This window comes from Littorina saxatilis, linkage group LG5 (assembly GCF_037325665.1).
Source record: "Littorina saxatilis isolate snail1 linkage group LG5, US_GU_Lsax_2.0, whole genome shotgun sequence".
Classification (NCBI taxonomy): Eukaryota; Metazoa; Mollusca; class Gastropoda; order Littorinimorpha; family Littorinidae; genus Littorina; species Littorina saxatilis.
In genome coordinates this window covers 37753521-37769357 of record NC_090249.1, presented here as the reverse complement: position 1 = coordinate 37769357, position 15837 = coordinate 37753521, and the positions used below count along the sequence as shown (strand labels likewise).

The following is a 15837-nucleotide window of genomic DNA, read 5'->3' as shown; positions in this document are numbered from 1 at the left end:
CTTTCAGTCAACTAAAGTGGTGACTAGATAAATTCGAAGAAATAAAAAGCAACAATATTTCGTGTCCACTTGTCGTGCAACTTTAAATTACTTTTACTTACTACACTTTCTTCCGTGCAGACAAGCATTAGAGACTCTTTATGACGGCCACTAAGAAGAAGGAAAAAGTCTGATTGAATAGTGAGTTAGAGTGATTGTTCGTAAAATGATTTCCCAAAGAATCAGTCTCGGACACCCAAACCCTGCCGTCGCCCGTTAGTCTCGGCTGGCCAAGACTAATGATGACGTGAACAGACTTTGAGGAATACGGAACAAAGCATGCCAAGGTGGGAAGGAAGATGGACATTATCATTCTTGGTGGACTCTGACTGCGAGATCAAACGAGCAGACTAAAAGCGGGTCCATTTAGGAAAAAAATGGATTCTGTGTGTCTGGCAAATATCCCAGCGGATAAATTGACCAGGACAGAAAATCAGATATTTGAATAAGCCAGCGACTGAGAATAATGATTCCAAGAGCATGATATTGGAGAGGAGTTTAATCAAGCTAAAGACGTTCAAACTTTCAAAAGAGACTGAAAGACAGACCGAATCAAACAAACAAACAAACAACAACAAAGAAAGAAAGACAGAAAGACAGAAAGAAAGAAAGAAACAAACAGTGAGAGAGAGAGAGAGAGAGAGAGAGAGAGAGAGAGAGAGAGAGAGAGAGAGAGAGAGAGAGAGAGAGAGAGAGAGAGAGACGGGTGGATACGCAAAACAACAACCACAGACACAGAAAGTCAAACAGAAAACCACAGTCCATACACCAATTCATAGCCTACTTATACATCCATTACACAGGTGGTGCGAGTTGATGGCTGGGTGCACAATTATGGTGACTCTCCCCACCCGCCGCCACACATATAACACACGTACATGATCCGTCCATCCATCCATCCATCCATCCATCCAGACCAAAAAACACCCACTACTCAAGCTTAATGCCTCGCACAGTGACGCCAGGGACCTGCACGTTCCACACGTGGTGCGAGATGATGGCGTGATCCATAGTGAACCGCCACACATATAACACACAACCACCCATCAATCCATCCATCAATCAATCCAGACCAACAAACACACAACTCACGCTTAGTCCCTCGCACAGTGACGCCAGGGACCTGCACGTTCCACAGGTGGTGCGAGATGATGGCGTAGAAGACGCCGATGGTGACCATGGGAACCAGGTAGAGCGCCACGATCAGCACCAGGTTGTACACGCGCTCAGACACCGGGTGCAGGTCCAGTTCGCAGTACGCCAGGTACTTGCTGAGCTCGGGGTCCACGAAGCTGGGCTGCAGCTGCATGTAGACGGCCGAAGGGAGGGCCACTGAGGTGCCCACTGTCCAGATGGTCAGCACGGTGATGGTCACCTTCTTGCGAGTGATGCGCGACTTGAGAGGCCGGCAGATGGCGAAGTAACGCTCCACTGCAATGGCGCAGAGGGTCTGGACCGAGACTGCGATGGACTGCGTCTGTGCACAGAGAGAAGATGATTTTTGTATTTGAAAGAATGTCCGTTTGAGAAAATAAAGCAATAATTTTAAAAACCCACCGCGATGGCGCAAAGGACAGTGTCTTCGGCCACAAAAAAAAGAAGATAGTAAAAAAAAAAAAAGCATGATGCTTTAATTTAGAAAAGAATGGCTGGGTGGCCGAGTGGTAACGCACTTGCGCTCGGAAGCGAGAGGTTGCGTGTTCAGGCCTGGGTCAGGCCGCAATTTTCTCCCCCCTTTCCTAACCTAGGTGGTGGGTTCAAGTGCTAGTCTTTCGGATGAGACGAAAAACCGAGGTCCCTTCGTGTACACTACATTGGGGTGTGCACGTTAAAGATCCCACGATTGACAAAAGGGTCTTTCCTGGCAAAATTGTATAGGCATAGATAAAAATGTCCATCAAATACCCGTGGGACTTGGAATAAAGTAAAAAAATTCCATCTCACACGGCATTAAGTCTCAGGAAAACATGAATACACGCATGCAGGAAAAAAAATATGGGTAGCGCCGTATGTATGGCAGCTCGCTTTCCCCGGGGAGAAAGCAGCCCGAATTTCCATGAGGGTAACCTCACTGGACTGTAAATCTTATCCAATCCAATCATATCCAATCCAATGTTCTTCCCGTGAAGACGATTCGGCTCATCAACTTAGATCTGGCCGGACTTTACCATGGGATGAGACTATCTCTCCACTTGGACATATACCAAATATTAACAGCCTGGATACGCCCTGTTCAGGGTGGGAATTTGTTCATGAATTAATTTCTTAACCTACACCAGTGACAATCTGCAAACGTCAAACATCAAAAAATTAAGTAGATGTGCAACGCCAAGGCACTGCATACCCCAGCGAAAGACAAACCTCTCTCTTACTCTCTCTCTTTCTCTCTCAAACACACACACACACGAACACACACACACACACACACACACACACACACACACGCACTCACACACACACACACCCCAAGTCACACACGTACAGACATACACACTCACTCACACGCACTCACTCACTCTCTCACACACACTTCATACACACAAAACACACCCCCATACGCACATATAGACAGACGGACATAAACACCTTTACAAACAAACACACATACACACACACATACTCACACGCACACACACACATACACACACCCACCCACTCTCTCTCTCTCTCTTTCTCTCTCTCTTTCTCTCTTATACAAACAGACACACACACACACACACACACACTGTACATACGCACAAACAAATACGCACATAGAGAGTCGGACACACACACCTTTACAAACAAACACATATATATACACACTCATACACACACAAACATACACACAAACTCATGCACACACACACATTCACACACTCTCTCTCTCTCAAACACACACACACCCACACACACACACACCCACGCACACACACACACACACACACACATCCCAAGTCACACACACACACACATGCACACACTCACTAACACGCACTCACTCACTCTCACAAAAAACTTCATACACACAAAACACACACCCATACGCATTATGGACAGACGGACATACACACCTTTACAAACAAACACACATACACGCACACACATACACTTATACCCACACACACATTTACACACACACGAGTACAGACTCATGCACGCGTGCGCGCACACACACACACACAAATACACACACACACACACACCACACACATACGAGTACAGACTCATGCACGCGTGCGCACACACACACACACACACACACACACACACACACACACACACACACACACACACACACAAACAGTAACACTAACACATGTGCACAAAATGAACACAAACACACACACTGCGCGAGAGAGAAAGACGTCAGGGAGGCATGACGTCATGATGCATTAATTGACGTCAAAGACTTTCGACCGTGACGTATTCTTCTTACGCGAGCTTTATCCATAGACTTGGAAACTACGGAATTTCTACCCGTCCAAAACGGCCTTGGGTGGCGTTTGCTGAAAAAATGGGGGCGACTATTGCACCCACCGTATTTTTGTTAGTATGGTCCCAATTTTTGGTGAACTTCCATCTCCACCTGTAGCACGTAGCCGGGCACAAAGAATCCTTCTTTATCATGTATTATTTGGTATGCACATTTCTCAAGTCGATTACAGTATAGCGTTCACAGGATACCTCCAGCTTCGCTGGGATCACATTCTACATATTTGATGTATTTATTTTATTTATTTTATGCAATTTATATCGCGCACATATCTCAACCACGGATTCAAGGCGCAGGGATTTATTTATGCCGTGTGAGATGGAATTTTTTTACACAATATATCACGCATTCACATCGGCCAGCAAGCCTCAAGCCTATTAGGGCGAGCATTCACCTTTCACGGCCTATTATTCCAAGTCACACGGGTATTTGGTGGACATTTTTATCTCTGCCTATACAATTTTGCCAGGAAAGACCCTTTTGTCAATCGTGGGATCTTTAACGTGCACACCCCAATGTAGTGTACACGAAGGGACCTCGATTTTTCGTCTCATCCGAAAGACTAGCACTTGAACCCACCACCTAGGTTAGGAAAGGGGGGAGAAAATTGCTAACGCCCTGACCCAGGGTCGAACTCGCAACCTCTCGCTTCCGAGGCAAGTGCGTTTACCACTCGGCCACCCAGACCAGACCAGACGTGAATCAGACAGGATGTTCATTTTTGGTTTGTGTCCAAGTTGAGGGATGATGTTTGACCTGGGATAGCAAGCACAACTATTTCACGAGAAGGACTGCCTGTAACGAATGAGCGCCCCGTTGCGATGATTCAGAGAGTGTGTGTCTGTGGCTGCAAAAATCTGAGTCTGTTGATAATCGACAATAGGTTTCGGTAAGATTAGAGATCGCAATAGTCGGCACCTGCAGAAAGTACCAATATTGATACAGACAGACAGACAGACAGACAGAGAAATACAGACGGAAACACTGACACATACACAGAGACACAGAAACACAGACAGAAACACAGACACACAGACACAACGAGGTTTATTTGCAGGAAAAATATCATTTTGGACTATTAATCCTTCGTAAGAATAGATAAACACATAGACCGGCAGAAGGAGTTTTTTTATTTTTAGAAACCGATCACTACGAATTATATTCTTTAGTTCTGAAGAAAACACTCCCTTACTCCCCAAACATATCTTGCCAAGAAAATCACGTTCACCCTTTCTATTTGCAGATGGGGGCGTTTCTTCCCTAAAGACAAACGCTCTCCCATTTTTATTCCCTCCTCTGGCTTTACTGCATCCGACGCACATGGCCGAACAATATTGCTCAGCGGGCCAGTTACGACATCACGATTGAATGAGTCTGGATGCAAAATAATGACTTTAACCTTACAGAGATAACAGAGAAGCTTTAATTGCCACATTATTGTTGACTGCGATAGCGGCAGAAGGTCTAGACAGAGAGCTCGATGGAATTCTACCCATGGGTCTGGGGACAGTGAAATATTACGGTGGTAATCGCAAAGGGAAACAGAAGGCAAAGAACGATATGTGATAATTGGTGGTGAGTTGAAGATGGACTGAGATTGCTGACAAAAACAAAGGTAAAAAAAATGATCAAAGAAATAGTAGCGAACTTTAGGCTGGGAAAGCAGAAGTTCATGAGAGAGAGTAGTCAATTCAGTGACGTCGAAGCCTGAAAATAAGGACGATGTTTTTTTCAAACCACACTCCATCCGTTGACAGAAATGGATGGTGATTCAAATTACTTCAGATATCGATAAATATGTTTGCTTTTCCAAAGAGTTTAATCTTGTTTTCAGCCCCGTTGATTTGCACAGCACTTGAGCGGAGCGAAGATGGAGAAAAATATATGATGGCTTGACAGAAACGGCGTGGGTGACAATGATTGATGAGATCATCAGGTCGCTCGCGTGTGCGTGAGAGAGAGAGAGAGAGAGAGAGAGAGAGAGAGAGAGAGAGAGAGAGAGAGAGAGAGAGAGAGAGAGAGAGAGAGAGCCTAGAGAGAGAGAGAGAGAAAGAGAGAGAGAAAGAAAGAGAGAGAGAGAGAGAGAGATGAAAGAGAGAGAGAGCGAGATAGCGAGAGAGAGACGGACAGAGAGAGACGGAGTGACACAGAGACAGATAATGATGGAACTTTATTTTACGAGGTTCGAGGTTTAAGGCCAAGGCTTTTCTTACAAACTGTGTGTGTGAGAGAGAGAGAGAGAGAGAGAGAGAGAGAGAGAGAGAGAGAGATAATAACAAAGAGAGAGAGAGAGAAACTGAGAGAGAGAGAATAACAAAGAGAGAGAGAGTGGGAAAGAGAGAGAAAGAGAAAGACAGACAAGCAAATATAGAGATAGACAAACAGACAGACAGACAGGCGGATCGACGTATCATAGTCAAAGCTAAGAGTACATGCGCTCTCGTGTGTGTGCATTTCTGTGTATGGAAAAGACTGTTGAAAGATTGACCAATGTCGTTTAAACAGGGTTTTCAATGAAGACTTGATAACTGGCAGGGAAAGTGGTCTTCTGCAAATACGATTCCCTGGTATCCTCTTCCGAAGAATGCCAAAAAACAGATGCAAAGTCTGTCACATCAGAGATGGGAGTGTTGTTTTCTGAAAAAAAAGCTCTCTCCGTGCTGTCTATCTCCTGTAAGTTATTCTTGCCAAATACATCAGTCTATAAAAAAGTTATGCAGAACCTGACCCATCGATGAATAATGAAAGCAATAAATCCGCAGTCTCTCCTAATCTCTCCCCATGTACACAGCCAATTTCACGGTACTGCGGTTGACCATCGACGCGATGGCGCGCAGGATAGATACATAAGTGGTGACATCATTAAAGACAGAATCAATGACCATAAACATACAGGGAGCGTCGTATTATGACAATTAATGGTCGGATATAAAACCGCCCGTTCATATGGCCTGACGTTAACGCGGTATAGAAATCGCTGTGGAATGGTTTGCAATGACTTAGTCATTGTTCGTAACCCCCCCCCCTCTTCTTCGTTGTTTCCCTTTCCCTCCTTCGCTCCGTTCTTTGCTGGATGATTATGACGAAAAGGGTGCGGTTTGACACACACTCCCACTTCTCCAACCCATGTTCTGATAGCTAGACAGATAGCTAGACAGATAGATAGACAGATAGACAGATAGATAGATGGATGGATGGAAAGACAGACAGACAGACAGACGGACAGACAGACAGACGGACGGACATACATAAGGAGACAGAGACAAAGACGATTAAGCATATTATTAATATTACCGACATTGGCCAGTCACCACAGAAGCAGGCAACCCACGGCGATGCTTAATTTCACAACAGGTTGCTGATAACATTAATACCCATACAGACTAATGCAACGAGAAACTAGCTAATAATGACTCGACAACAAAGCATGAATACGCAATAGCTTGCAATTCCCTTCCCTCAGGAGGTAACAATTATCTGTAAGATTCTGCAAAACACAATTCCCACAAGCAAAAAAGATGCGGTTGCTTGCATTTCTCTCCCCCCAGGAGATAACAATTAGACACGAGTTTACGGGTAAATGGTCTATCATTGCACAAAGCAACAAGTGCACGAATCCGTCAATATCAGCTTTCATTTGGATAGCGAATGCCGCGCACCGAGTGCTTATTCAAGTTATGTGCAAATCTGAATTTGATAGAACGGCTCGGAGCCTAACAGACGACAGGGAAGGAGGGGTAACTTGATGAAGACGCCGGTCACAGCGGTTATTCATCAAACCCTCCATTTTGTTACAAGACCCAAGCTGGTTAGAAGTGGCAAGCTAGCAATGCAAAGAAGCTAGCCGTTCCTTTATTTTTTGTTATTTTTGGCGAGCAGGCGAGGTGTCAATGAAACGATTTGTTGAAGCCAGGCAAGAATTAAATACGATTGTACTGGTCACTGCCATGCAGCTCCCAGCCCACCTGTACAGAATTAAGATCTCCCACAGACGACTGTCCGTGTGGAACAGGCACGCAGACCCCAGAACATGTCATCCAAACATGCCCAACCTTTGCGGACCTGAGAAGAGAATTCTGGCCCGAGATGGTGGACCCAACAGAAAAACTGTGGGGCCCAGCGGAGTACCTGCGGCGAACTGCAGACTTCCTCACATCGACAACCTTGACAGTCTAGCATGACAACAGAAACGCAGAAGAAGAAGAAGAAGAAGAAGAAATACGATTGGTTGACGTCGAAGGAGTAAGTTGCTGGTGAACAGCCAACGGGATCGCCAGCTGTGCAGGCGTTATGATTTTTTGCGCAATACCCTCCAGAGAAATTCTCGCCGATTCTCGCCGATTCTCGCCTGATCCTAACCTTCCTCGGTATGTGCAGTCTCGAAGAAGCACTCATACCTAACTTAACTCACCAAAATCTAGCCATGTCGCCGTTTAGAAACGGTGGACTGGTCACGTGTACCGTTCGATCGCATACCGCAGACAATCGACGTTAGTCGGAGGTAAAACGACGTCATTGTTCCTCGGTCGATAAATCCTTGCTATGATCTGAAGAAAACCAACTTCAGCTAACCATATGATTTGAACAAACCGAAAAAAAGAAAGAAAAAATCAAAAAGAGTAAGAAAGAAAGAAAGAAAGAAGAAAGAAAGAAAGAAAGAAAGAAAGAATTAAAGAAGAAAGAAAGAAAGAAAGAAAGACAGACAGACAGAAAAACGGCAATAAAATGCCGGTTGATTTTGACGATTGAAGCCTTCTATAATTAAATCACGTGCTGTCTACAAGACAATTGGAGCATTAGCTGACCATATTATTCAGACAAATCGAAACATGAAAAGCAAACAAAGAAATAGAAACTAAATTACGAACAAGTATCATAAAGTGATGGGTTTTGTTGTTGTCACGATCTAGACAAGTGACATAGACCAAGAAAGTGTCACTCAGTGGGGTGCCTTCTCTTGGTCAATTGCGACTGAAAGCGCCTGTGCGTGAGTCGGGGCTATACGGCAGAGTTTTGCTGACAGCGCAGAGCACCGATTTTGTGGCGCACGGATTTTTCGGGGGTAATTCTGCTTTGCGAGGCAGAATTGTGGATAGCTGAACTTAATATGTGACAAGGTCAGTCACGTGTTATTGTCTAGGTGGTCTGTGAGAGACACAAGGACGGCGCACTTGACACTCAGCGGCAGAAGAAGAAGGATCGATACAGCGGTTTCTAGAGTATGAGGGTCTTCACCGAATAGAATATTCGGGCACTCTAGAGGAACTTCAACGAGATATCACCTTCTCACCGCCACATGTTCGCTGAGGACGAGTCGTCAATTTTCCTTCGCCGTGCGATGGTCTTCGCATAAGTATTCGGCAAGGGTTTTTTGGATGTTGTTGTCACTGTTGACGAACAGAGGCCATTCCAGGGAGGAAGCGGGTTTTGCTTCCATGAGAGTGCTACATTCATAGGCTGTTTGAGGTAATAAATCATTATTTAACGCTGTTGACGAGTCTGTGTTTGTGGAATGAAATACTCTCTGTTGTTCTTTCCAGGTTAGCGCATAATTTGCTCTCTGTGACGCTAAAATACTAATCTGTATATGGTTTTTGCAGATAGGGAGAGAAGGACGGAAAACGGCTGTTTTGTTGTTGTGAAAAGTCCATTTGTGCAGGCCCACGTGCTCGATGAGATATGTAAAGATGACATGTTTAAAGGTGGAGGGTGAGGGGTAGCTGACATGTTTAGTGCACCGATGCTTTCTGTTTGCAGCCTTTTCCTATCTTCTGTACGGCTGCCTTTTCGGGACACTGCTAGCTGCAGACGTGGTAACCGGGACCGGACTTAACCAGCAAACCGGCTAACCAGCGAACCGGCTAACCAGCTAACCAGCGAACCGGCTAACCAGCTAACCAGCGACTGGGTGCGGCGCCTGATGCCTCCACAGTTCCCTGCTTCGTCACCACGCTAACCAGCACTTCATTCGACGGAGCAGTTGTGGAGGCTAAAAAGACTAATTACAGGCCGTCCACCCAGTGGCCAAAGAAAGCTAAGTGCACCATGTCTTTGCACCCCGTTGACCACCGTTGTTATTTTTGCTGTCTGTGATTATTTTCGAGTAGTGACAACGTGGGGTGTGAGACACCTGCATTAATTAGCACTTTTGAGCAGAACAGTCGTATTTTCTTATCTTTACACGGGATCAGCGTGTTACTATAATTTTCTATATTCTAACTGGCATTTTGTCAGTGACCATTGGTTTTTACGTTTTGTGGAACGTAAAAGAACATATTTTGAGTGAAGTCTCGAGGGAGGTGGCGAGTTTTTACATAAACAGGCGTCTGAAACTTATACTTTTGTTGTCTCTATTTAATTGTATGACTGCGAGAGTGGATCGTGGTGTGGTTAGTTAGTTAGTAGTAACTAACCGTTTCATAATCACCTCAAGTGATATATTGAAACGTTTGTTTGTTTGTTTGTTTGTTTATTTGTTGCTTAACGTCCAGCCGACTACGCAGAGCCATATCAGGACGAGGAAGGGGGGGATGAAGGGGGCCACTTGTCAAGCGATTCCTGTTTACAAATGCACTAACCCATTACTTGTGTCCCAGCAGGCTTTAGTAAAACTAAATTAATACCTACTGGAAGATTACCAGTTTCCAGTATGTTAAAATAGGCTTAACCTATCTACTGCTGGACTTACATCAGAACACTAACAGATTAAACTATACATGAATCGCGAGACAAGCGGCAAGAGAAGAGATTTTTGGAAAAAATACAGGTGAATGAGCAAGAAGGCAGAAAAAGGAAAAGAATTCATGAAGAAAAAGAGAGCATGACAGGAAAGAGGAACCAAAAATCTACCTAACAGCAAACTAGAAAGCTCCTGCGGTTCCAAAAACAGGAGGGGCCTTTAATTTCATAACCGCAGTGCCCCACTGCGGGATATTGAAACGTGACAGTTGTTGTTGAAAATAACAGTTTCCCCAAAACTGCATTTACATCCTAATTATCGGCCAGTTTTTGACCTCTGTCCGATCCTGGCCTGCTCCTGTACATTTTTGTTTGTTGTTGTTGTTGTTTTTATTTTTTATTTTTGGGGTTATCATTTATGAAATGCAAATCACGCCTTCGATTGACATCCACTACAAACATAGAGAACTGAAACCACTAAAAAAAACGTCACCCAAAGGAATAATCCGCCAAAAAACCCGTAGTCACAACCACCTTTTTGTCTCATCTTTAATTCATGTTGTTTTTGCTGTTGCAGTGCGATCTTACACCCGCACATCTCATGCTCCAGTACAAAATCAAATCACAATACCGCGAAAGCTTTTAAAAGTTTTCCCTCGCACTCACTGAACCGACAAAGAGCAAGGTCTGGTCATAAATGAACGATTTCACACTTCGAGAATAAAAAAAACACACACGATAGAAATGTGCTGGTCATTCCCTCCAGCTATGCAAATGGTGACACCAAAACCAAATGTGCTATAAGCCCCTGTGTGCTCCCTTAACAATTAGCTTTGGGATCAAGAAAGAATTCGTCTGTGCGTTAGAACCAGCACGAAAATAAAGTAGAGTAATGTGTCTTCTTCCCACAGGAGTTACAAGTTATTCGAGCGGAAAAGATTAAATAAATACTCTCTCTACATGTCTCAGCTTGTGTATGTAAATAATTATCCGCTAGAACGTGTTGAAGTTAGTTGTGCCTTTTTTAGGGCTCAAAGATTACCATAGCAATTTTCCGTAGGTTGCTTCTTCTTCTTCTTCTGCGTTTGTGAACTACAACTCCCACGTCCACTCGTTGTTTGCAAGAGTTGTATTACTCGTGTATGCCCCCCCCCCCCTGCCTTTTTAGGCAGTCATTTCCGTTCTTTTTGGGGGGGGAGGGGAGGTCAACTCGATGTTACAATATATGTAATGATCAATAACATATCCGAGGGCGCAATAAAGGCAAAGCAGAATTCTCCGGAAAGCATATTACTTACTGAGGGGGAAACCAAAAGAAAAAGCAATCGAGTGTTCCTTCAAAGCTCCTGGAAGGCGAAGGATTAACTCAAAGACATTTTCTCAACAAAGTTAACTTTAATCGAGCACCATATTGACATGAGTATTCATTTGTATGGAAGAACACCAAAAGTGGTGCTGAGAATAAGTGTAAACTAATGTGAGGGAAGTGAACATGTTATACATTCACTTTCATTTTCAATTCATGTCATAAGTTCTGATCCCATTGCTAGGAAATTCGGGTCGCTTCCTCACCAAGAGAAAGCTGGCAGCAACACGAGTCGCGCTGTCCAGATGTGTGCTTGTTTAGGTTTTATCAGCTACCTGCACTTCTAGCAGAATGACCGAGGTCTTTTACGTGCCATGGCGGCGACACGGGGTTTGAAACATGGATTCCGTTTCTGAGTCGTCACATTCAGTTGACTTTCGTTCAGGCTTGGATTCGAACCTGTGACCCGAGGACACATGTCCAGTGTTCTACCAACTGAGCTACCAGTTCCTGCTTACAACCTGCGCGCTATGACTTTTCGTAAAGATGTTTGTGGAAGCAAGTACTGTATCTTGATTGAATTTCGTTCTCATCTTTGTTGAAGCTAATGTAAGTGAAAAGCTTAACAAGAAGAACTCACATTTAAATCAAATAATAGTCTTGAGAGATTATTTGAAGAATGACAAAGGGAACGGATCAACATTTTTGCTACTCTGAATTCATTTCATCCGATAGAATTCAATTCAAGACTTGATTTTTGTTCAGTTTTGTTCCTATGGTTTGCGGCATTTCTTTCTATCTTCATCCACTTTTACTAATGAAGTTCGTATCACTGAGTTGACATTAGTTTTGTGATCAATGGATTAAAGCAGAGTCTTCTCTACTAAACTACAAATCTCCAATAACACAACATAGTTCTGACCAAAAAACAACCACACACGCACCAAGAAAATAAACAACATTGAGCTTTAAAATTACCGTATGGATGGCTATTTCCATTTAATTCGTGTTTGATAGCAAATATTCAGACAACAACGACAAAAACAACAGCACCACCACCACCACCACCACCACCACCACCAACAACAACAACAACAAAATAAACCTTCCAAAACAACATCATCATGAAGTAAAAAAAAAAGTTTTCTGCAATGTCATTCTTTGAATGCCACCCTATTCATACTCCGCGATTTCTATTTGTTCAATAACCTGAACTGTGCAGATTATTTTTAGTTTTACCATCTAAAACCTCATATTTTGCAGCGTCCTTATTGGCAAGCTCCCCGAGACTCAGATAGGAAACCAAGTCGATTTGGATAACGTTATTCTCGCGAACCGCAAGACGTGATGTCGTTACCTCTCAGGCCATTCACGCGACCCTCATGCACAGCATAATAAAATCAAGCAACTGCATTGATTTTTTGGGTGTTTTATCTGTATACTCGATGAACCCCCAAAAAGGAACGCCGTTGCAAGAAAGTTCACCCGAAGAGAAATTGAAACTTTCTACTTTCAAAACCGAAAACCAAGACTCGAAATAACGAAGAGGTGCGAACAGGGGGAATGATTGACAATGCCTGAAGTTATGTTCCGTGTGCCGTGCTTGTGGTTTGGATCTCGTTACTGTTTGGCGCACTAGGCTGAGGTGCACGAAGCGAAAGTGGGTGCCACCTAAGTCTGATTGGTTGACATTCTTCTTCTTCTTCTTCTGCGTTCGTGGGCTGAAACTCCCACGTACACTCGTGTTTTTTGCACGAGTGGAATTTTACGTGTATGACCGTTTTTTACCCCGCCATTTAGGCAGCCATACGCCGTTTTCGGAGGAAGCATGCTGGGTATTTTCGTGTTTCTATAACCCACCGAACTCTGACATGGATTACAGGATCTTTTTCGTGCGCACTTGGTCTTGTGCTTGCTCACCGAGGAGAGTCTGCACACAAAATTGACTCTGAGAAATAAATCTCTCGCCGAACGTGGGGACGAACTCACGCTGACAGCGGCCAACTGAATACAAATCCAGCGCACTACCGACTGAGCTACATCCCCGCCCTATTGGTTGACATTGAGATGTGTGGTGATTTCAACCAATCAGCCCCCCCCCCCCGCGTTTGGCCCCCCCCCTGCCGCACTTGGGTTGCACCCACTTTTGCTTCGTGCATCTCATCCCAGGAGTCTGTCAGGTTTCAACATCTTTTAGGTTGGAATTCTGCGTTCTCGCACCGTTGCACCGAAGTCACAATGCATTTTCTTGGCGAAAGCTCCAATTGTGAATGAGGTATTTGCCATATCTGCGCAGTCATAGACTGTTCCAAAGAGTGCTTATCTTCTCAGTGAATTAGTATCAGAAAGGTGAAAAGGTTTGAAGTGTCGTTATCTGGTCACTGGTTTTAACTTGCGAAATGACACGTATTGTTTTCACACCTGACTCAGCCATCCAAAATTACCGTGCCTTGGGTGCAGCGATGATATTGCTTTAAGCGTGTCTCTTTTCTTTCTTTCTTTTTGTTATTTTGTCATTTAGTTTCTTTTATTTGCTAGTGTGTCCTAGATACAGAAGACGGTTCCAGATACCTCGCTCTTTAAATGAATCCTCCTTCTCGTTACAGTTTCTCGTATTGGAATTTGTCAGGTCTCAAACTCGATTGGGTTGGGGTTCTGTTTTTTCCCCCCTCAAATGCACCGAATTCACCCCGACGTTTCTGAAAAGGCGGAGGGGGTGGTGGGGGGGGGGGGGAGGGGGGGGTGGGGAGGGGGGAGCTAATATATGGTCAATTACGTATTTGCCATTTCTGTACAGCCCAGTGAGATGAACGTGAGTACTTACACTGTAACTTCTCATTCAGCTAGAGTTTGGTAAGGCCAAAAAAAATAAATAGTCTGTTTACGGTAACATAGACCAGAAAAATAGGGTCGGTAGGTCGGGATATTTTTTTTCTTTTTTTTCCCCCCAAAAAATCATATTTGTACGTTATTTTGCCAAAAAAACCAAATATATATATATATATATTTTTTTTTTCTCCCCCAAATGCCAAAAAAGAGTCTAGGGTCGCGCGAAAAAAATAGGGTCGGTCGGGTTACCGTAAACAGTAGTTTGAAGCGTCTTTATTTGTTATTTGTCCATTCTGCACTATAGGAGTTTCGGCTATGAAGTAAGAGGTATTGTTTTTGAAACCTGGCTCAGATAAACAAAATTACACGTGAGCGCAGTGACAATATTGCTTTCATTCTTTCTCTTTCTTTCTTTCTTTTTGTCTTTCTTTTACTTGTCCAATATTGTTCCTTGGAACATAAGACGAGTGACTCATATCAAAATACCTCGCTGTTTAAGTGTATTCTCCTCCTCTTGTTAAACGTCTTGCAAACAGTAATAGATCTAACCAGCCTTTTACACGAGCTCCGTTTACCATTTTGCTTCATTCTGCACGCGTCATTAAACTGGCTTCTCGCTGTGGATAGTGAGATTTTTTAATATGATTATTGAATATTACAAATTACTAAATAATTGACATAACACTCATCAGGCTTCTTGCCTTCTTCCAAGATCAAAGTACACAATCCAAAGCTGGGTGTTAATCCTTTTCTTATTCTTTGTCTGTTGTGTATCTTGTTCTTTCGATTTAAAGATAGATTGACTGAGTTCCTTTTAACATTTCGTCTCGTCTATGATTAAACGTTCCTTAAAGTGTAACTAAACAAGCAAAAAGGAAAAACATCGTTCAGCAACCTTTACACTTTGATATGAAGAAGGGCCTCATATACTGTCGAACTGCGAAAAAAAAAAAAAATTTCTCTCACTCGGACACTGTTTGACGGACATGTGAAGTGCGCGCCAGGAACGACAATCTTCTTAGTTTACCTGATTAATGCCCTTAATTTTTGGTTCTGGTACTTTCAGTTCCGGCTGTTGTCATCAATCTACCAAAATAAAAGATCAAACGGAGTTTTCGATTTTTATTTCATGGTTCAGAAAAATATTGCTTATTTTCTGAAGTCAACCGTTTTAGCGAATCTTTCTTTGATTCTTAAAAGTCATTTCAGATTTTTGAAAAATAGTTAACGGTTAGTAATTACCAATATATCGTAAACAAACATATCGATAGGTTTTGGTAAGAAGACACAAGTGCGATGAATGTGGTACCAGTATTTTTGTGGTAAGTAAGGATGCATTTCTTTGCTGTAAGCACATTTACAATGCACATTTAATCTGTTTAGCTACATAAACGAAAGCATGGTACAGTGCCGCTTGTTTGTGGTCTATCTTTTCGCGGCAGATGCGTAACAATTAGGGTCTCAGTTGGAAAAAGCTGCTCGGAACCAGAGCAGATTTGGCTTGGGTTCT

The 15837-nt window shown here is 43.4% G+C and overlaps 1 protein-coding gene across 1 annotated transcript in view; it reads right to left on the bottom strand.

Annotated features, from left to right (window-relative positions):
* LOC138967049 (orexin/Hypocretin receptor type 1-like) overlaps positions 1-15837 on the bottom strand; it is a 185442-nt gene that overhangs the window by 53358 nt on the left and 116247 nt on the right. Inside the window, exon 2 of the mRNA XM_070339505.1 lies at positions 1121-1516. Coding sequence (XP_070195606.1) covers positions 1121-1516 — 396 coding nt within the window. The remainder of the gene's footprint in view (positions 1-1120; positions 1517-15837) is intronic.